The sequence below is a fragment of the Mustela lutreola genome, chromosome 15, assembly GCF_030435805.1.
Source record: "Mustela lutreola isolate mMusLut2 chromosome 15, mMusLut2.pri, whole genome shotgun sequence".
NCBI lineage: Eukaryota > Metazoa > Chordata > Mammalia > Carnivora > Mustelidae > Mustela > Mustela lutreola.
Window position 1 is genome coordinate 42,238,143 of NC_081304.1, and position 22,064 is coordinate 42,260,206.

The window sequence follows — 22,064 nt, forward strand, 5'->3', positions numbered from 1 at the left end:
CTGATATTATATCCTAGAAATTATAATGCAAATTGTTTTACTAAGCTGAAAAGAAAACCTAGTCCCTGCCAACTGTTCATAATTTCACCATCTAAGAAAACATTACCTTGACACACACACCACCTCTGACCTAACAACTTTTTAAAAATGATAGGATTATTTTCCCTCTAAATGAAGCTTTGTTTTTCAAAGCACTGTCTCACTGATCCTTTCAATAATCTTGTAAGAAGGAAGTATTAACTCAATTGTATAAATAACAATGACTTGCTCAAGGGCTCATGGCTACTATAATAGCAAAGGTGGCATTAGAATTCACATAACCTGACTACTAGACAAGCAATCTTTCTATTCAATCTTACTACTTTGCTGAAACAACCAATCAACCATCTTCATAAGAGAAATAAGAGAAAGGGCAGATAGAGAACTTATCTCAAGTTCTCAAACTTACTGCCTATTTTCTTGGCTGCCCACTGGTTTTGTGCTTTATTAGAAGGGATCAGCAATCTTCTCAAAAGTAAAAAAGTGGGGCGCCTGGGTGGCTCAGTGGGTTAAGCCGCTGCCTTCGGCTCAGGTCATGAGCTCAGGGTCCTGGAATCGAGCCCCGCATTGGGCTCTCTGCTCAGCAGGGAGCCTGCTTCCCTCTCTCTCTCTCTGCCTGCCTCTCTGTCTACTTGTGATCTCTCTCTGTCAAATAAATAAATAAAATCTTTAAAAAAAAAAAAAAAAGTAAAAAAGTTCTTGGGGTGCCTAGGTGGCTCAGAGGGTTAAGCCTCTGCCTTCATCTCAGGTCATGGTCTCAGGGTCCTGGGATTGAGCCCCGCATCAGGCTCTCTGCTCAGCAGGGAGCATGCTTTCCCTCCCTGCCTGCCTCTCTACCTACTTGTGATCTCTCTGTCAAATAAATAAATAAAATCTTAAAAAAAAAAAGAGAAGTAAAAAAGTTCCAATCTACTTCATTCTGGTGCTGGGAAATGAGAATTTCCTTTGCAATGAAAAAGAATAGCAAGAGATTAAAAAAAAAAAGCACTATGTGCTCACAGACCATAAAATCAGAGACTACCTACAATTCCTACATTCAAGGTGTTACCAGCTTCGTTATTCTACTAAGCTGGAGCAATAGGTACTAGCAGGAATCTTGCAAACAGTCTTCTGGAAGGAGCCAAATATGGAAAAGTGGGACTATAATGGGCCTTCCCAGTGCCACTAACTAACCTCTAACCAGAGCTGTCGGCCATCCTGCTCAGTGGGGCTGCTTTCAGTGGTGGCGAAGTACTGCATGCCATCCAGTAAGCAAGTCCAGGACGTTTTTTGCTTCAACGTGTCACCATACCAGGCTGGATGGTGTTGGCACTGCAGCAGCTGAGCTTTGGCAGCTGATACAATGACACAGCCTTCTGTCTCCGCTCCACGAAGAACCATCTATACCACAGACAGAAGCAGAATTACAGCACAAGGGCCACCAGGGAAGGTGAGAAGGTTAATGAAAGGATTGCACCTATGACTACAGCTGGGCCTAATTCTGGCTTACTGAGTGAATGCTATGGTTTTAGACATGAAAGTTGGATTATCCTGGATACCTGCTGGAAGGAATATTTTTTTGGAACTCTGTCTGCCCGTTCTTATTTGATGGTGGGAGAAGATGAACACATACTATGATCTAGCCCAAGGCTGAGGTGCTCTGGTAAAGACAAGTTACCTGGCAGTTAACCAGCTCAATAAGGCAGTTTCGGTTATATATGTCATCCGTCTGGCAGGCAGCAATGCCACACAACTGGTCACTCACACCTGACTCCTCTTCTGTGAACACTACAAACCTATCTGTCTCTTCAATCAGCTTCTGCAACATGTAGGCACCTGCAGGGACACAGCAAGTGGGAAAAAGTCATAATCTCAAAAGGATAGGGAACACATCTAGGGCCCAAATGATCTTCCTTCAATTTCTCTACAACACATTCTCCTATCTGCAACTTATCCACTCCACCTCTTCATCCTTGAGGGCACAATAAGGGTTGTCATTTCATTTCCCCTTCAATTTAACAAAAGTAATAGATTCCCAAAAGAAACTTAGAAATACTATGTAAGTGGCAGCATTTTTTCTCCTAGGTATATCAAACTCTGAATTATTCTAGGATCTTTTTTTTCTCATTTTGTTACTTGCATTTTTTACTTCATATTATCTTAAACGTTTGTTGACCACTCCTTTCCCCATGAAACCACTCCCTTGCCATTAGTGCCACTGTGTTCTCATACTTCTACTGCTTCCTCTGATTATGCCTCTAAATCCTTTTCTCCCAAGTTTTAGAAAATAAGTATCTCCTAAGGTCCATCCTTGGCATGTTCCCCTCTTCCTCTTTTCTTCTAATGAGTTTGTCTAACAGTGTGTTATGGTTAATAGCAGCCTCCAGAATCAGACTAGTCTGCCTATATTTAAGATCGTATCTCTGCCAGTTTCTTGATTGTGACCTTTGGCAGCTTGCTTTAACCTGGGCCTCAGTTTCCATGTCTGTAAAATAAGAGTAAGTGTCTCATAAGGTTGTTGAGGGAATTTAATGCAAAAACATATAGAAGTATTTTGCAGAGTACCTGCCACACAGTAGGCAACTATTATTACCTCCTTGGCCTTACCTCTTAGCTCATGCTGAAACTAAGCTTTTAGATCTCATCTCCAGCTGTTAGACATTACCTAGATGTGTTCCTTGCATTGCACATTTCATAGACACATTAACATTTCTATCTATCTCCCCATCTCCATTCTCATTGCCTCTACTATTACATGTTGTTGAGATGCCACAATAGTTTCCTTATTGGTCCCTCCACCTCCAGTTTTCCCCGAGTCCTTCTCCACAGCACCCCAAGATTTATCTTCCTAAAAATTAAGTCTAATGATGACACATCCCTATTCAAAAGCCTTCAGTAGTTCACCACTGTCTGCTAAGTAAGGACCAAAAACTCCTTAGCCTTGTATGGAAGACTTTTGATGGTCTATGTACAGCCTTCCTTTCCAGGATCTTCCCTCACCCCTCATCTTAGCTACTCTCTATGACAACTGAAACAGACTCTTTGCTCTCCTTTGAACGTATTGAGCTTTACCAATTCTACTCCTATCAGGATACGCCCTCTGCCTTGAGTGCCCTTTCTCCCCATTTCCACAAGTTCAAACTATAATAAGGCTTCGAAGTCCAGCTTAAATATTATTTCATCAATAAATCTTTCCCTGATTGCACTCCCTTCTTCACTCTAGTCAAGAACTCCCATATACTTTCACTTCTCACTTGTGACATGATCACTTTTCACCTTGTTCTAAACTCACCATGAACTTGCATTCCTCTGTACTTATCATTCCTTCTCCCTAAAATGCCCTCTCCTTTCTCCTTGCCTGTTGAACTATTACTTTTTTTTTTTAAGAGTTTATTTATTTATTTGACAGACAGATCACAAGTAGGCAGAGAGGCAGACAGGGGTCGGAAGTAGGCTCTCTGCTGAGCAGGGAGCCCGACGCGGAGCTCAATCCCAGGACTCTGGGATCATGACCTGAGCTGAAGGCAGAGGCTTTAACCCACTGAGCCACCCAGGAGCCCCTCTTACTCATCTTTTAAGACCCATCTCAACGATCTTTTCTGGGAAGCCTTTCTAGACTTCCCGATGCTGATTTAAATACTTTCTCCTTGAACATTCTTACAAAGCATTTTCATAATGAAATAATAATTTACATGCCTACCTACTAGTTTCTGAGCTTTCCCTCACCTTTATATCGCTAATGTCTAGGGTTATGTCTGGTGCATTATAAATCGTCTATAAGCTAAAAAGAATCTATGAATGAATGAGTGGTTGAGTGAATGAACAAATAATCTTAGTTAGCTCATCCAGAGATGATAAACTACTTGCTGTAGCAAGTAGAAGGTCTTCCATTTTATATTTCTCATGAACCCATCACAGTGCTTTGTGCCTGTTAAGTACTCAGTATTGGCTGACTGAACAAATTAATTCATCAAACCACAAAACAATTCTTTAATCCTTTCTTTCCCTTACTCATACTGTTTTGACCCATCACTCCTTCATGATCCTCTTCTCTTGGTCACAGAATCACACCCTTTAAATGCCCTTATATCATTGCTATGTAAGACTAAGGTGGACTGGGTCACCTCCAGAGCTGTCGGATAAGCGTCTGCCTTCAGCTCAGGTCATGATCCCAGGGTCCTGGGACTGAGTCCCGCTTCAGGCTCCCTGCCCAGCAGGGAACATACTTCTCCCTCCCCCTTTGCCCCTCCCCTCAGCTACTGCACTTCTCTCTGTCAAATAAATAAATAAAATCTTTAAAAAAAAAAAAAAAGAGAGGGGTGCCTGGATGGCTCAGTGGGTTAAAGCCTCTGCCTTCGGCTCAGGTCATGATCCCAGGGTCCTGGGATCAAGCCCTGAGTTGGGCTCTCTGCTCAGCAGGGAGCCTGCTTCTCCCTCTCTCTGCCTGCCTCTCTCCCACTTGTGATCTCTGCCTGTTAAATAAATAAATAAATCTTTAAAAAAAAAAGAGAGAGAGAGAGAGACTAAGGTGGCCTAATATGGAGAAACAATAGTTTTCATCTCTACACCTAGATGGAACCATCCACAATTAGTCCTTCCCAATTCCTGTCCAATCCCATGGACATATTCTAACCCTAACCCAATGAAGTCTCATCTGCCCCAGCTTACCTCCTGATGACCCCTTCTCAGGCTGTCCACTAAAGCTGGGAGTGTTGACGGGAGGTGGGGCTGGGGCACTGGTCAGAACACTCTGCTTTGGCTTTTTAGCTGGCATCTGGGGTTCAATCTTTAACCCCTTCAGGGCCTCAGTAGAGAGGTTACGTTTGAGTACTGCCGCCTTTTTATAGCCATCATATAAACCAAAGGCAATGTCCCGATTTGTGGTTGTCCACGAAGCCCGTAAATCTACCAAGTGCAGCTGGTGTGTGTGAAAGGCAGGATCCCCAACCCGAGTAGAGAGCTCCTAAGAAACAAAAACCACAAGATAGCATGGAAATTCCCACAATTTCTCCCGTACCACAGATATAGAGATAAGAAAACAAACTTGTCGAATAAGCAATCTATTTGGGTGCCTGGCTCAGTTGGTTAAGCATCTGCTTTCGGCTCAGGTCATGAGTCCAAGCTCCTGGGATCAAGTCCCACGTCAGGGGTCGGGGAGGCCCTGCTTGGTGGAAGTCTACCTCTCCCTCTGCTCCTCTCCCTACTCATGCTCTCACTCATTCTCTCTCATATAAATAAATAAAATCTTTAACAAAAAAAAAAAATTTCTCTCTCTTTCTGCCCCCTGCCACCTAAAAAGAAAAAACAAATCTGTTCTAGGAGAGATAAAGCAACCCTAGAAAAAGAAAAACTAAATGGTCTTAATGTGTGCATTAGAATACACTCAGACTATATCCACTATATTTATATGGTTCAGAAAATGTCAACATACGGTCACCTAACTGTCTCAGTTGGTAGAGCATGTGACTCTTGATCTCAGGGTTGTGAATTCAAGCCCCAGCTTGGGCATGGAGCCTACTTAATTAAAAACGAGAATAAAAAAAATTTCAACATAAAATCTTTCCTTGGGGCGCCTGGGTGGCTCAGTGGGTTAAGCCGCTGCCTTTGGCTCGGGTCATGATCTCAGGGTCCTGGGATCGAGTCCCGCATCGGGCTCTCTGCTCAGCGGGGAGCCCGCTTCCCCCTCTCTCTCTGCCTGCCTCTCCGTCTACTTGTGATTTCTCTCTGTCAAATAAATAAAATCTTTAAAAAAATAAATAAATAAATAAATAAATAAAATCTTTCCTTAATTAGGGGGCAAAAAATCCCACCAAATAAGGTCCTAGGAAAAAAGTTTTACTGTTTCCTGAAGGGCAAGAGACTATCTTTAGAAGGAGAAGGAGAAAAGGAATTTTCAAAAAGAGGGACACTGATACAGTTGATAAGTGAATTCATTATATAATAATGATATATATGCTTGGAATGTAGTTAGAAACATTACCTGGACCTTTGCCTGCAACCCACTGCCATGGACTGAATTGTTGCCCCAACCAAACTTCGTATGTTGAGATCATAATCCCCAGTATGATAATATTTGGAGATGTGGCCTTTAGGAGGTAATTAGATTTAAATGTCATGAGGGTAGGGCTTTATGATGGGATCAGTGTGCCCTTATAAGAAGAGACACCAGGGACACCTGGGTGGCTCAGTTGGTTAAGCAGCTGCCTTTAGCTCAGGTCATGATCCCAGCATCCTGGGATCGAGTCCCACATCAGGCTCCTTGCTTTGCAGGGAAACTGCTTCTCCCTCTGCCTCTGCCTGCCACTTTGTCTGCCTGTGCTCGCTCTCCTCCAAATCTAAAAAAAAGAGACACCAAAGAGGATGCTCCCTTTCTCTTTTCCTGCCTTGTGAGAACACAGCAAAGGCAACTGTCTACAAGCCAGGAAAGAGCCCTCACCAGAATCTGACTATGCTTGGCACCCTGATCTTAGACCTCTAGCCCCCAAAACTGTGAGAAATATATTTTTGTTGCTTAAGCCACACAGTCTTTGGTATTTTGTTATGGCCGCCCAAACAAACCAAGACACATACTGACACAAATAAGGTTGTAAAGAGACTGAGTCAAGCGGTACCTCTTCAGCTGTGCGATTGCTGTGCCGCTGGTAGGTGAGGGAGGACAGGCTCAGTAGGTGGGTCTTTGTCACCAAAGGATCAAGGCAGTGATCAGCATTCTCTTCAGTGGGCGAAGCCATCAGGTGAACAGTCACCTGACTTAGGTCACTAACCATCTGGGTCACACTCCAGTCAGAGATGAGGCGCCGCATCACTGTGCCCGCTGAGAGAAGGAGCCATACAGAGCCCATGCAGACCGACAGAGAAGGGCAACATGGGACAGAAAGCAGGAAGAGAAACGAGAAGGGCGAAGAGGGCAAGAACTACGAGAAAGGAAGGCAGTCTTTGAACCTACCTTGAGGTATAAGCCGCTGAGTTCCCCTAGTGAAGACATGGCCCTGACTGCACTCAATCTGGATGCCCCGTTGCTGGGCAAATGAGGCCCAATAATGCACCTGACAAGCAGAGAGCATAATGCTGAACAAAGAATGGTATCTGAGAGATGATGAAGATAAGGAAAAATGAAAAAACTAGGGAAGGGGAACAGAACTGAAGATGTCAGAGCCTGACCTGCAGCTGGGGAAAAAGCGCAGTATAGGAAAGCTGCTTGTAGTGCTGGCCAAGTTTCTTCTTGCTTGGTTTCAGGTTATTGAAGAGCTTTCCCCGACAGATAGGCCTTGTGACACTAGTCCAAGTTGCCCAGAAGTTTTGCATCCAGCGCAGGGTACTACTATATAACAGAATCCTGGGCTGGGATATTGCTGTAAAAGACAAGATAGATATCTCCTACCTGTGATTAAAACAGAGATGAACCTAAATCCATCCCTAGCTTCAGCTTTTAGAAGTTTAAAAACCCAAGTAGCTTTCAGCTCCAAATCAATATCCCCAATACCCTTTCCTTTTAAAGATCTAAGCTTTGGGGGCGCCTGGGTGGCACAGATGGTTAGGCCTCTGCCTTCAGCTCAAGTCATGATCTCCAAGTCCTGGGATAGAGCCCCGCATCTGAATCCCTGCTCAGTGGTGAGTCTGCTTCTCCTTCTCTCTATACTTGTACTCTCTCTCTCCCAAATAAATAAAATCTTAAAAAAAAAAAAAAAAAAATCTAAGCTTTGTCTTCACCAACCCTTTCTCAAAAAAACGTCCTAATCCAAATCCTCCCTTGCTTTCCCTATCCCCGCCCCAAAGGGTCAAGTCCTTTGTGTTTAAGCCCATCCTCTCAACTCTTCCTCCCATTGCCCCAGACCCAAGCCTCACTCCCACTGTGCCGGGTCAGATCCATCTTGATGGAGAGATTGAGGTTCTCGGAGCGGAATGCCCGGTAGGAGTCATGGAGTTGGCCCAAGGGCACCTCAGGCAGAAACTCTGGGGCCCGCAGAGTGACACTGTGGTGATCATGGGGGTTCCCATGGCATAGCCACTGCAGGTCCAGTGTCATGCAGAGGTCAGGCAGGTGAAGGAAGCAGCAGTCATCATACCTGTCTCACAACAGAGTCCCAGCTCTCAGTGCCCTGATCACTTGGAACCCCCTGGCTCTTCCCCTCTCCCACCAACCTGAATCCCTCACCCTGTTGAGGCCCCACCCATCACTCCACTCACTTAGAAGCTGTTCTCACGTTGACATCCAAGTCACCCTTGAACACAAATTGACCAGGTTTCCAATGAAAAGACAGGTGGCTCCACTCCCAGTGCATATTTTCTGTTGTGTTGTATGGGTCCTGTAACCACCCCCAACAACTCGGTGAGATCTGGATAAGAGTATCTCCCAATCTCCCAAATAAGTATCGTTGGGTCTCCCCCTGCCATGTGCTATACAAGCCCAAATCATAGCATCCTAGTAAGAAAACAACTCCGGAAGCCCTCACCTCAGTAGCCAGTTGGTGCAGATTTGCCTGTTCAATGTCCATGTGCCAGTCCCCATGGAACAGAAGACGGCTCTTGTCCCACCAGGGCAAGGGTGGGCTGGGGTCAGCTGAGGGCTTGGTCAAGAGGTCCACAGACTGGCTAATCAGTGTCCAGGCTGGATCCCAGCACGGACCCCATACCACTGTGTACTGAAAGATTTCCGCTGGGATAGAGGAGCAAAGGGTACAGCTTATTACGCTACTTCTTTCTTCACTCCAGAGGACCTCAACTCATCTCCCATCCCAGCCATCACAACATCCCTCAGCCACACCAACTGCCCTCCTCTACTCACAGTGGAAGTCGTGGTAGAACTTGAGTGGGGGCATGTTCCTCTCTACTGCCACATTACCCCATGGAAGCCCCAAGTGCAAGATTTGACGCCGCCGGGAGCAAGGCTGACCACTCTGCTCGGTGCCCACAAGTCGACCCATCAGCCGCCAGTCACGTATCTCAAACAGGTACCGGGGATAATCTCTTATCCGAACTGTTATTACAGGGAGGATATACGCTGGCTATTCAGAGGACTGTCTCAACATTCTTGAGCATTTTCTCCCCTGCCACTACTTTTACCCATCTATTTAACAAGGTCAACTGAGAGAACAAGAGCTGGCAGTTGGCAGGAAAGCTGGAAAACAGCGTGCAGACACGAGCAGATGGTGAGTAGAATAACACCGAGATCCAAGAGGCACACTAACCCTGAAGATGACTGTGTTAGTTGTCCTTCGTGTTAGCCAAGCAGTTTCAGGGTGAAATTCAGGAACCAAGAAATGAAGAGGAGCCCACCCATCCCACTCCACCCATCCAAAAACCACCACAGTTCCCAATATAACTGAGTTCCTCTTCAGTCACTCAGAGAGCTTTCTGGAGCTCTGAGGGCGAACACTACACTCTATTTACAAATGAAGAAGTGTTACTTACCCAAGAATGTCTTAACACTGCACTTGAGCATACGACACCACTGAATGACAAGATCTATCCCCTCAGCAGGGAAAGGGCTGCCTGGATCAAGCTCTTGAACTTGCTCTATCACACGCTCAGGCCCATGGAAGGAGGCATCTGCCAGAGCTACCAGCTCTAGACCTGACAGGCTCCAAGTGAGCAGAGCCCGGCGCATAGGTGTGTTGCCATAGAGACGACGGGAGCGCTGAATGTAGATTTCAATGTTTTTATGTTCCAAAGAGGCGTAGAGCTCCTCAATTTTACGGGCTGGCAGTAACTCCCCATGTTGCTTCCGAAGGGCAGCCACCTTGGCATCCAGCAACTGCAGCCTTTTGGCGCTCTCCTTACTTTCATCCTTCATTAGTTCATAGTTATCACGAAGTTTCACCTCAAAAACGTCATCCAGGAAAACCCATGAGAAGTGATGAACCTTCAAGAGTAGATCAGGTGGGAGTGGGGCAGGGCTTGGAGAAGCCGGAGCATGAGTTCCTCCATGCAGCCCCTTCAGCCATTTCTGTACACCCACAGCCTCATCCAGAGTTCGAGAGAAATCATACTGATAAGGAAACTCCACTGAGACTGAGCCCAGGGAGAGAAGCCACACACGGTTCCGGAGGGTCTGCAGCACGGGGAAAGGATTCCGGTGGAGGATCATCTCTTCCAGTTCAGGCAGCAGCTGTACCTCCACCTCCTTGAAGTTGAAGATGCTATTGCCATCAAAGCCAGCAGCCAGCTCTGGGCAGTAAGCCTGCAGAGAACCCCCATGCCGGCTCAGCGACACACTCTCCGCAGCCAGGGTAATGAACTTGTCCTCAGCTACAAAAGCTGTCAGCTTAGCTGTGCTCACCTCTAGTGTCAGGTTTAGTAGCCGCTTTGGGGGAGACGGCTCAGGGAGAAGGCCTTCTGGTTCAGATGCAGTCTCTGGGATCTCTAGTGTAAGGAGTGGCACAGACTCAGGAAACAGAGTGGCTCTCAGCAGGTCTCGGCAATGCAGGGTAGCCAGGACATGCTGGTATAGGTACATGTGATCTGGAGGGCTCCAAAGTAAGGTGAGCCCTGTACCACACTGAACCTTCAGGGAGCAAGAGAAAAGGATCTGTCAATTACAAGATCCCAAAATATAAGAGATGGCTGAGATTATTATTATATATGCACACATGGGTCCAGAACCATCTCCACTCAGGACCATTTCTTGAGCAACTGCATCAATTACACCCTTGCCTTGTTTTCCTTAGCATGAATATATGGAGCTAACAGTTCTTACTTACACACTCTTGAGTTCCCAACTGGATTCTAGACTGTTGATTCTTCAGTAACTACCACAGAATATGCAGTATATACAGCACATACTTAATAAGTCATTTCACTTTTTGTTTCTGTGAGTTATCTTCTATAATAGCCATACTCTATATAATAACCATATTTTTAAAGATTTTATTTATTTGACAGAGAGAGATGACAAGCAGGCAGAGAGGCAGGCAGAGAAGAGAGGAGGAAGCAGGCTCCCTGCCGAGGGTCTGCATCAGGGTCTCTGCTTGACAGGGAACCTGCCTCCCCCTCTCTCTCTGCCTACTTGTGATCTCTGTCAAATAAATAAATAAAATCTTTAAAAATATACATATAATGTATTATCAGACCTGTAGCCCCAGGGGTATAGGTCTGTGAATCGCCAGGTTTACACACTTCACAGCACTCACCATAGCACATACCCTCCCCAATGTCCATTGAAAGTTTCATGCAGGGCACCTGGGTACCTCAGTCAGTTAAGCATCTGCTTTTGGCTCGGGTCATGATCCCAGAGTCCTGGGATTGAATCCCGCACTGAGCTCCCTGCCCAGCAGGGAGTCTACTTCTCCCTCTGCCCCTCACCCCGCTCGTGCTCTCTGTCCCACTCTTTACCTTAAGTAAGTAAATAAAATCTTTGAAAAAAAAAGGGGGGGGGGAACTGTTTCATGCAATGATTGCATCTTGACTTAATTTTTTTTTTTTTTAAAGATTTTATTTATTTATTTGACAGAGAGAAATTACAAGTACATTGAGAGGCAGGCAGAGAGAGAGAGAAGGAAGCAGGCTCCCTGCTGAGCAGAGAGCCCGATGCGGGACTCGATCCCAGGACCCTGAGATCATGACCTGAGCCGAAGGCAGCGGCTTAACCCACTGAGCCACCCAGGCTCCCTAATTTTTTTTTTTTAAAGATTTTATTTATTGGGGCACCGGGATGGCTCAGTGGGTTAAAGCCTCTGCCTTTGGCTCAGGTCATGATCCCAGGGTCCTGGGATCGAGCCCCACATCGGGCTCTCTGTGCAGCAGGGAGCCTGTTTCCCCCTCTCTTTCTGCCTGCCTCTCTGCCTACTTGTGATCTCCGCCTGTCAAATAAACAAACAAAATCTTTAAAAAAAATTTTTTTAAAGATTTGGGTCACCTGGGTGGCTCGGTGGGTTGGGCCACTGCCTTCAGCTCGGGTCATGATCTCGGGGTCCTGGGATCGAGTCCCGCGTCAGGCTCTCTGCTCAGGGGGAGCCTGCTTCTTCCTCTCTCTCTATCTGCCTGCCTGTCTGCCTACTTGTGATCTCTGTCAAATTAAATAAATAAAATCTTAAAAAAATAAAAAGATTTTATTTATTGGGGTGCCTGGTGGCTCAGTGGGTTAAGCCTCTGCCTTCAGCTCAGGTCACGGTCCCAGGGTCCTGGGATCCAGCCTTGCATTGGACTCTCTGCTCAGCAGGGAGCCTGCTTCCCCCTCTCTCTCTCTGCCTGCCTCTCTGCCCACTTGTAATCTCTGTCAAATAAATAAATAAAATTAAAAAAAAAAAAAGATTTTATTTATTCATTTTAGGGGGAGAGGGTGTGTGTGCGAATGGGGAGGGGCAGAGGGAGAGGGAGAAAGTATCTGAAGATTTCACACTGAGCACAGAGCCTGACATGGGGCTCGACCTCACAACCACGAGATCACAACCTGAGCGGAATCCAAGAATCAGACACTCAACCAACAGAGCCATCCAGGTGCCACTTAATTTAATTCTTAAAAAATATAAAAAAGACTGACCACACAAGTCAATATAGCAAATGACTTATATGTGAAAGTATGCTTCAAAGAAAGGAGTCCTTGTAAGTTTGAAAAACAAAGTCCATTCTGGTTTTTTGGGGGTTTTTTTGTTTGTTTGTTTGTTTTAAAGATTTTTATTTATTTGACAGAGAGATCACAAGTAGGCAGAAAGAGAGAGAGAGAAGCAGGCTCCCCACTGAGCAAAGAGCCCGATGCGGGGCTCGATCCCAGGACACTGAGATCACGACCCGAGCAGAAGGCAGCGGCCCAATCCACTGAACCACCCAGGTGCCCCGACAAAGTCCATTCTGAATAGTTAAGCAGAGAAAATTTAAATTCCAGAACAGAAAAATGCCTTTGAATTCCAGCCTTGAAAAGGCAACTTCTTCCAAAGGAAGCTGAAGTCTGACAGTTGGAAAGATACCCCCAACTCCCTTCCTAAGAGGGTTCCATATTCACCTGATACCCTGAGGAAAAAGATCTTGGAAAGCCTCTTAGAACTTGCCACTGCCTCCATCTTCCGATCCCTTTCGACCTTTTATTTTTTAAAAAACTCTATTTTTAGGTAATCTCTAAACCCAACATGGGGTTCGAACTTACAACCCCAACATCAAGAGTCATACACTCCACCCACTGAGCCAGCCAGGTGCCCCTCCCTTCCAGCCTTTTAATAAGCTGAGGGCTTCAGTGAAATAACACATCATGATCTTTAAAAAAACAAAACAAAAAAAAACAAAAACAAAACAAAAAAAGCCTCTTATTTTTCGGAGATATGCACTGAAATATTTACGGTTGAAATTATATGTCCTGGTATATTACATTATATTATACATTATATTAATTATATGTCCTGGTATATTATTTTGAAGCTTCAAAATAATCCAGGAGCGGGCGGCAGGGTGACTGGTGGGTACAGAGCTGAAACAAGTTGGTCCTAAGTGGTAATTACTGAAGCTAGGTATGGATACATACAAGTTCATATATTCTCTCTAGTTCTGTGTGTATTTTATGTTCCATAATAAAGAGTTAAAAATGTACAGAACAAGCCAGGACAAAAAGGATAATGCAAGATGTCATATTTCACACAGATGAATTTCACAACAGACTCAAAAGACTGGGAGGGGCGCCTGCGTGGCACAGTGGGTTAAGCCTCTGCCTTCGGCTCAGGTCATGGTCTCAGGGTCCTGGGATTGAGACCCACATCAGGCTCTCTGTTCAGAGGGGAACCTGCTTCACCCTCTTCTCTCTGCCTGCCTCTCTGCCTATTTGTGATCTCTGTCAAATAAATAAATAAAATATTTTTTTAAAAAAAGAAAAAAGACTGGAAAATGCTCTTCAGCCTAGAGAAAAACCAACCTGACTCCACCTCCCCAGAGAAGCATTACCTCCAGAGAGCGGATGCTGCTGTGATAGGTGATGGAGAGCATGGAGAGGCTGAGCACAGGAGTGGGGATGTCAGGAGCCTTGCAGCAGGGCTGCATCTTCTCTGTGACTGACTTCACCAGGGCCAGCACAAGTCCCTGGACACCCACAGTGGAGGTTTCAGCGCTTCCCAGGACGGTCAGCGTGTCTAGTCGGATCTCTGAAGCACCTAATATCCAGAAACCACGTTAGCATTGGTTCTCAGCTCTCGAATGGCAACTTCAGCCTTCACTCTCCTTTCTTACTCATTCTCTTCACTCTAGTTTTCTTTATTCCCTATACCTCCCTAAGTTCATTCCTCATATTTTAGTGCAATTTTTCCTCTCCTATCTTGCTCTACCTAAATCTGGTAGCAAAGCCAAAGAAGCTCCCTAACTCCTACAAAGTGCCCAGAGATATATTACTCTCTAGAACCAAACACATAAGGAAATAAAAAACTACACAAGTCTCAATTTCTTGATCAACTATCAAAGCTTTTTTTTAAAAATAAATCTGTCTTAATACTTAATACCTTCTATCAGCTTGTAAGAAGTAACAAGAAACCCAAGTTACGTAAGACCTTCCAGCATCTCATGCCTTTAATTTAGAAAAAGTCCAAATAATCACCTTCTTTAAATGAGAAGGAGCAGACTGAACCGGTATAATCTGCTTAGGTTACAAACTACCCAGTTAACTATAGACTCCCTGTCCCACTTACCAACCAGGGCAGAAAGGGTGAACAAGTTCATGTCCTCCACCTTCAAGTCCACCTTCCACAGTAATGACACAGATTCCCCAAATGAAGATTCTCTAGAGGCAGCTGACTTCCCAGATTGTGTGTCCATCAAGGATAAAATGCGAGAGAGACACTGGGAACAGGTATCTGATGCTTCTACCTGCAGTCCACGGATGGTACAATCAAGAAACAGGGTATCTGACTGGGTGCTAGACAGGCCCAAAGGCTGGTTATAGCTACCCTAGAAAAGAAGAGAGAGCGAGCCCCATTAGGAGCATGCAGAACACACAGTTCTATAACACCCTGATGACTCATTTTCTGCCAAAAAGGTGCTCCGTGCTCTAAAGCATGGCAGGGAAAGGAAACTGTATGGGCCGCTGTTCACCAAAGTACCCCACCTACCTGTAGTGTGAAGGAGTCCAGGACAAGTGCCTCACCCCAAACATGCATATTGGGTGGGTGGGGTGCCCGCTGAATGTGGGAGTCACTGCCCACCCGCCAGCAGAGATGGTCCACAGTTAACACACCCCGCTGATGGATACTCTGTGGCCTCAGGTGCTGGTAATCTGAACAAAGAAGGTAGGAGAGAGTTCTATGGAGCCACTGTAGCCATCAATTAGGCCTAGCTTCACGAATGGACCGATTCTTGTTCCTTTTCTATCCCAGAGTCTTACCTAGAGAGATGGAATTGAATCCCAAGGCAAAGGGTGGTGTATCACCAAGCTGAACGGAAACGTTGACATTGGAGATGGAGGTGCTAAAGATGATGGGAGCCAGGATTTGGGGGAAGGTTCTGCATAGAGACAAGACAAGATTGTTTGATAAAGAAAGAACTGGAACTTCCTATTATGAAACAGATAACTGAAACTCTCAAAAGTCAGGGTGAGTTTTGTTGTGATTCTCAGGATGGAATGCAACTAGAAAATAAAAGACCAAACTCCTAAATTTGTTATTCCTAATGGTAAACTGTGGGGATGCAAGAAAGATTATTAGGTTGAACTATATGAGACTGCCAATTCAGAGATCAAATAGAACTGTAAATATAAACATCAGTATATCACATGATTCAACCTAATACAACCAAGGAGCACTGCTTCCAAGCCATCTTTTTTTAAATTTATTTTTATATTTTATTTATTAATTTATTTTAATTTATTATTTATTTATTTTATTATTTTTTAAATTAAATTTACTTTATTTTTATTTTTTAAAGATTTTATTTATTTGACAGAGAAAGATCACAAGTAGGCAGAGAGGCAGGCAGAGAGAGAGAGAGAGAAGCAGGCTCCCCGCTAAGCAAAGAGCCCGATGTGGGGCTCAATCCCAGGACCCTGAGATTATGACCCGAGCCGAAGGCAGAGGCTTAACCCACTGAGCCACCCAGGTGCCCCTATCTTTTTTTTTTTTTAAGATTTTGTTTATTTATTTGACAGAGACCACATGTAGTCAGAGAGGCAGGCGGGGGTTGGGGGGAGGAAGCAGGCTCCCTGCTGAGCAGAAAGCCTGATGTGGGGCTCAATCCAGGACCCTGAGATCATGACCTGAGCCAAAGGCAGAGGCTTAAACCACTGAGCCACCCAGGTACCCCAAGTCATCTTATTTTTAAAGATTTTATTTATTTGTCGGAAAAGGAGAGAGAGATGGCGCGTGCACAAGCAGGCAGAGCAGCAGGCAGAGGGAGAAGCAAGTTCCCCACTGAGCAGGGAGCCCGATGTGGAACTTGATCGAAGGACTCTGAGATTATGAGCAGATTATGAGCAAAAGGCAGACACTTAACCAACTGAGCTACCCAGGTGGCCCCTGCTTCCAGGCCATTAACCTTAAGTTCTCTATGCAACACAATGCAGAGAGAGATGACACTGCTGACAGGATGTACCATCTTATAATCTAAAGCAGACAAGACTGTGGATCATTTAAATTCAGCACAATTATTTATTTTATATAACACGGCACTGTGCTGGGCACTGAAGAAATAAAAACAAAAAGGACCTCATCCTACTGTCAAAGAATCTAGTTTAATGGGGAAGATATATAAAATAGAAGTGCTATTGGGGCACCTGGGTGGCTCAGTAAGTTAGGCATCCAACTCTTGATTTCAGCCCAGGTCTTGGTTTCAGGGTGGTGGAATCAAGCCCCTCCCTCTTCTTCTGCCCCTCCCCCCACAGCTCCCATGCTTGCTCTCTCTCTCTCAAAAAATAAAAATAAATAAAATAGAAATGGTATTGAACTCATCAAAATACATATTTAACACAATATACCACTTTAGATCAAAAGAATCTGAAAATCCACCTGATAAGATGGTGGCTAAAAAAAGATTACACCTACCTTTTCTTTCTTTGCTTAAAAACAGATGAACTAGACTCTTGGGTCTCCAGGGCCAGCATGTGCAGCCAGTGAGAGAATTCTTGGTGCCGGTAATGAATAATACAAGTATTCAAAACCAGGGAGGCTGAGAGGTCAATCGTTGTCACCTGGAAATAACACCAGAACTATTGGCTTGGGTTTTATCTCAGTAGCTCACAAGGTAATGATACAGGGAGAGAACACAGAAAGGAAGGATTCTTGGTCCCACAGTCATCACACCTGCACATTAGCCTTGAGGGAGCTGAGACAGACGATGCGCTGGCGACTCTGGGACAGCAACAAACCATCTGTGAGGGCAAAGAGTGATCAGAGAATACTGGGAAAACAAAAGGTAAAACTAGGAAACAGAGACAGACAAGCAGATGAATAGACTATCACCAAAACTCGTGAGTTGGGGTTATTTTCTCTCAGTATATTCCCTCCTCCCCATCCTCAGCTACATGGATATTAAATTAAGAAGGCCAACTGGGGCATGGGGGAAAGAGAGGGTCTAGTCCTTTGGGTATCGACGGCCCCCCCACCAGGAACCTTTCAGTATGAGTTCAGTGCTCATCTGTGCCATATCAGAGTTTGCCGTGAAGCTTCGAAGAGGCAGCTGATCCTCATCACGGTGGTACAGGAAATGCAGCAGCTTCAGCGTCCAATTCAGGTGCCTAGAGCAGAGCCAGACTTTGACTCAAAAATACGTGGAATGTCATTCTTACTCCCTTTCCCCCCACAGACAAGCTCAGTGCAGTGGAGCTACTAGGCAGGTTACTGAGACCCCAGCATAGAGCTCGAACCATCTCTCTCCACACTGTGTCAGCAGAGATCTCACCTCTTCTGACTATTCATGGACAGCACCACACTTGTGATCTCCATTTTCACCTTGACCTGATCTGGCAGCTGCTGGAGGAGGTACAGGCCAGGCAGACCTGGCTCAGTCAAGTTCTCTGTCACTTCTGAAAACATGAATGAATAACACAAGAGCCATCAATCCTGGGGCACCTGGGTAGCTCAGTGGGTTAAAGCCTCTGCCTTCGGCTCAGGTCATGATCCCAGGGTCCTGGGATCAAGCCCTGCATCAGGCTCTCTGCTCTGAGGGGAGCCTGCTTCCTCTCTCTCTCTGCCTGCCTCTCTGCCTGCTTGTGATCTCTGTCTGTCAAATAAATAAATAAAATCTTAAAAAAAAAAAAAAAAAAGAGAGAGAGAGAGAGACTATGGACTCTGAAAAACAATCTGAGGGTTTTGAAGGGGCCAGGAGGTGGGAGGTCGGGGTACCAGGTGGTGGGTATTATAGAGGGCACGGATTGCATGGAGCACTGGGTGTGGTGCAAAAAACAATGAATACTGTTACGCTGAAAAAAATAAATAAATGAATAACAAAAAAAGGTAATAAAACAACCCTCAATAAAAAAAAAGAATATGGACTTTGGGACAAAATAACTTATACTGCATTTTTACTACTGACTAGCTCTATGACCTCAGTCAAGTCACCTATCTGGTCTTCTTGCTTCAGTTTCCTCATTTGTGAAATGCTGAGAATTTAGAGAGACAATACAAAAAACTCATACTACAAGTCTAATTTTTAATAATTACCCACTAAATATTAGTTCTTTCACCCACAAGTAAATGCCCTATCTCCTTTAGCTATCCTCAGTGTCAAAAGTCATGCTGAATAACAAAGCACACCTAATGAGTAGTGAGACCACTGTTTTTACATAATTCCAGAATAATAAGAGAACAGCACACCCAAGAAGCTAACTGACCAGGGCTTTACCTGAACAAGGAACAGATGTGGGTGCCAGGCTTGGGCCCTGGCGTAGCAGCTGACTATGAAAAAGGCCCTCATGCAGTTCAGCATGGAGTGTCCACATATCCACAGTGATCGCCTTCAGTTGCCGACTGCTGATGCCCACCTCTAGACACAGCTTTAGGGCCAGTGAGAGCTCCGCTAAGCAGGTGTCCTCCTGTAGGGAGGATAAGCTGCTAAGGTGTTAAGATGTAGGGAATCAGGGAGTTTTGGGTCAAAATGCAGTGGTCTAGAACACCACCTTGAGAGAACTCCCCATAAGAACACAGAACCTAGAATGTAAGCTCCTTCATATCCCACGCCCAGAAGGAAACAAGGCATCTAAATGACCATGGCATACTCACCAACTGGCCACTCTTAAGAACTTTGCTGTTGATCTGATTTAGGCTCACCTCACATTTCAGCCTGGGAAAGGAAAAAAATTAAGAGCACTCGGCCCCTTTCTCACCACTTAACTTCAGTCAAGCTTTACTGGCTAAATGGAACAAGGCAAAGAAAAGTGCCTAACCTTAACCTCTCCTCAAATTGTTATAGAATGAGAACTTGACACCTTTATAAAACCCAGACATCCAGCCATGCGGACACTGTAAGGCAAGAATGGGACTACCAGATCTTCTTTCACCCAGTGGTTACCTTTTCCCATCACTATCCAAAAGAAAGCTGCTTCCTCTGATCTGAATGTGCCACAAAGACTCAGAAGTAGCCACCTTGAGAACCATGATGTTTATAGACTCTACATGAATGGAGAAGAGCTAGAAAGAAGCAGCAAAGAATAATCATTAGTACCAAGGCACTGCCTTTCCTTTCCAGTGGAGAAAGAATAAGAGACAGCTCTTGGTATTATATTCCCAAAACAGCAGAAAAATTCACCCATCACTCTACAGCCAGCTATCCTACTACAGTCCAAGAAACTGGGAAAAGAATCTCACCTGACAGAAGATCTTCAGTAAGGATGGACTGAAGGACAGTTCCTTTTGATGCACCCCAGTGCTCTGGGAAAATGGGGCAAACAGGCCAGAAACCTTCTGTAGGTCCGTTCTGATACGCACTTCTCCAAAGCACAATGCCACATAGCGTCTGCCCAGAAGAGAGATCCCACTGCCATCAGGTCCAGCCCTTTATGGCAGTCTTCTCCCCTCCCCAATATTCACTCTCCAATCCTCCCTAAAAATGCAGCTCAAATCATGGAGAATAGCCTCATAGCAGTTATCAATATCTGTCTCACAAAATAATAGCCTCCAGGCTAACCAGGAGACATCAGCAAAACCCCAGCCCCCTCCTTGGGCTGTGAGGCCCCTGCAGAATGTCAGTCTGCAAACTCCAATCCCAAAATATTCCCCAAGGGAAGAGAGAGGATATAGGGTACTCACGGCAGATCATGGCTAAGGAGTTTGCTGGAAATCCACAGGCTATCAATTTCCTAAAACAGTGTGGAAAATAGCTTTGTACACTAGCTGCTAGTTAAGCCATGAGCAGCTTGACAGCCAGGAAATTTTCTAAGAAGAGGAGGAAGTCCTATAGCCCTTCCACTAAATATTCTCCACTCCATTTCCACCAACTTCTCTCCTCAGCACTATATCCTGCTCCTCACAATGACACTGGTTGAACTTGCTCAGTATTTCTCTTTTATGGACATGTTACTATTTCTCCTCTTAAATTAGAACAGTAAGTGCTTATTTCCTGTTATCTTTTCTCTGTGCTCAGTTCTGTATCTTTCTTATTGTACCCTGAACACTCTGTGCCTTATAAGCATTTTTAACTCAACAACTTGCATCAATCCCAGTGCTTCCAAACTCTAAAATCATCTTGGCAAAGAAGTGACAAGGCTGGGCTAACTAGGAAAGCTACCCAGGATTTTAGAGAAAAAAAAAAAAAAGAAATAGTTAAAATTTAGCTGAATCCACCCCACACACACCCAGGGAGTTCCCCAAGACTCACCACTGTTTGCTGGTGTTGCTGAAACTTAAGGCTGACATTCTGGATCCAAAAAAAGGAGCCAATCTTTAGTTCCGCCTGCAGCTTCCGCTGACACCACTTGGTGGCCAACCGGACCACAAACCACCTGCAGAAAAATCCCTGTGAGTTCCCAGGACCATCTTCCAATTTTGGCTTCCCTCACCCCTTCCTGGTCCTAGAAGGCCTTGCAAAAAGGTCATGTCCTAAAGCTGGATCTTCTGGGCAACTCTCCGGTCTCCCAAAACAACATTCTGTCAGGTACACTCGGCCGCAAAGATCAAAACCCTAGCCCTGGAGTGTCCCCTCCACCCAAATGAAATCAGACAAACTACAGTCCACCTCCTAAATTGGGGACAAAGAAAGCAATCTTTCCAATCCTTAGGAACCCCAGATGAAGGAGGAAGAAGCCCAACGGGGAGTCGAAATACAGGCAGCAGTGTCAGATGTGTCATCACACACTACCCCCACGGGGTCTCTGTCTCCGCCCCCCAGACAGGTGTCAGCGAGAAGGCACCGTGGGGTCACACCCGGCCGGCTCAAATGCCGCTCTTCCCTGGGCAGCCAGACCTGTTCCGTCTCCTAGGGCGAGGCTGCAGGTGCCCTCTGCGCTCAGTGACGGGGACACTCAGGGGCAAATGGAGGCCACCAGGCCGGGCCCCCTTCTCTTCCCCCCCCCCGACACACACACACACACACACACACACACCCCTATTCAGTTCCCAGCCTCAGCATCCCCTCAGGCCTCGCCCGGTCCCTCAGTGTCCCCTACTCCCAGTTTCTCGGTGCCAGCTCGGGCCGCACGCCCCCGCTCAAGCCCGCCGCGCGCGCCCTCCGCGGCTCCCCTCAAGCCCTCCCCCTCCGCCGCCAGCGCAGCTTCTCCTCCAGCCCGCTTTCCCTTCCCGCCCGGCCCCGCGCGCCTTTCCAGCGCGTGCCCCCTCCTCAGTCTCTCTTCCTTCCCCAGCCTCCACCCGCTGTAGCCGGGATCCTCTCACCGGCCTAAGAAGAGGGCGCTGAGGGCAACCAAGAGCAAGGCCAACAGCGCGGAGAACAGGGGCATTCCGGCCCCTGCCCGGCCTGGCTCCGGCCCCCGCCCTGCCGGGGCCCCCCCACGCCGGCTCCGCTCTGCGCCGCCGCGGGCCGACCAGCCGCACGCGCAGGAAAAGCGCTGGACTGGGAAGCGTTGGCGCGCGTGCACCCCGCCCCCCACAGCCCGCCAGCCAGCCAGCCAGCTGTCTCCCTGCCCCACTCCTCCCCGCGCCAGCAAGCCGGCAGGGCCGACCGGCTGCCTGCGCGAAGTTCGGGCGTGGCTCCAGAGGAGC

The 22,064-nt window shown here is 46.1% G+C and overlaps 1 protein-coding gene across 6 annotated transcripts in view; it reads right to left on the minus strand.

Annotated features, from left to right (window-relative positions):
- Nucleotides 1-21,891, minus strand: part of BLTP2 (bridge-like lipid transfer protein family member 2) — a 32,571-nt gene extending 10,680 nt beyond the window's left edge. For 5 of the 6 annotated variants that reach the window (XR_009348069.1, XR_009348068.1, XM_059149190.1 and 2 more), the window contains exons 1-26: nt 21,738-21,891; nt 20,728-20,851; nt 20,160-20,209; nt 19,719-19,866; nt 19,423-19,541; nt 19,134-19,194; nt 18,757-18,946; nt 17,815-17,938; nt 17,526-17,650; nt 17,217-17,284; nt 16,959-17,104; nt 15,308-15,426; nt 15,036-15,199; nt 14,616-14,874; nt 13,882-14,087; nt 9,430-10,522; nt 8,804-8,995; nt 8,472-8,674; nt 8,206-8,324; nt 7,864-8,084; nt 7,180-7,370; nt 6,965-7,064; nt 6,630-6,832; nt 4,687-4,981; nt 1,697-1,854; nt 1,213-1,419 (exon numbers count right to left, since the gene is read on the minus strand). Coding sequence is in view for 4 of the 6 variants with exons in the window: in XM_059149190.1 (XP_059005173.1) it covers nt 1,213-1,419; nt 1,697-1,854; nt 4,687-4,981; nt 6,630-6,832; nt 6,965-7,064; nt 7,180-7,370; nt 7,864-8,084; nt 8,206-8,324; nt 8,472-8,674; nt 8,804-8,995; nt 9,430-10,522; nt 13,882-14,087; nt 14,616-14,874; nt 15,036-15,199; nt 15,308-15,426; nt 16,959-17,104; nt 17,217-17,284; nt 17,526-17,650; nt 17,815-17,938; nt 18,757-18,946; nt 19,134-19,194; nt 19,423-19,541; nt 19,719-19,866; nt 20,160-20,209; nt 20,728-20,851; nt 21,738-21,802 (4,950 nt within the window). In the remaining 2 variants the exon portion in view is untranslated. The remainder of the gene's footprint in view (nt 1-1,212; nt 1,420-1,696; nt 1,855-4,686; nt 4,982-6,629; nt 6,833-6,964; nt 7,065-7,179; nt 7,371-7,863; nt 8,085-8,205; nt 8,325-8,471; nt 8,675-8,803; nt 8,996-9,429; nt 10,523-13,881; nt 14,088-14,615; nt 14,875-15,035; nt 15,200-15,307; nt 15,427-16,958; nt 17,105-17,216; nt 17,285-17,525; nt 17,651-17,814; nt 17,939-18,756; nt 18,947-19,133; nt 19,195-19,422; nt 19,542-19,718; nt 19,867-20,159; nt 20,210-20,727; nt 20,852-21,737) is intronic. The other variant, XM_059149194.1, reaches the window with a different exon arrangement.
- Between the last annotated feature and the right edge of the window lie 173 nt (nt 21,892-22,064).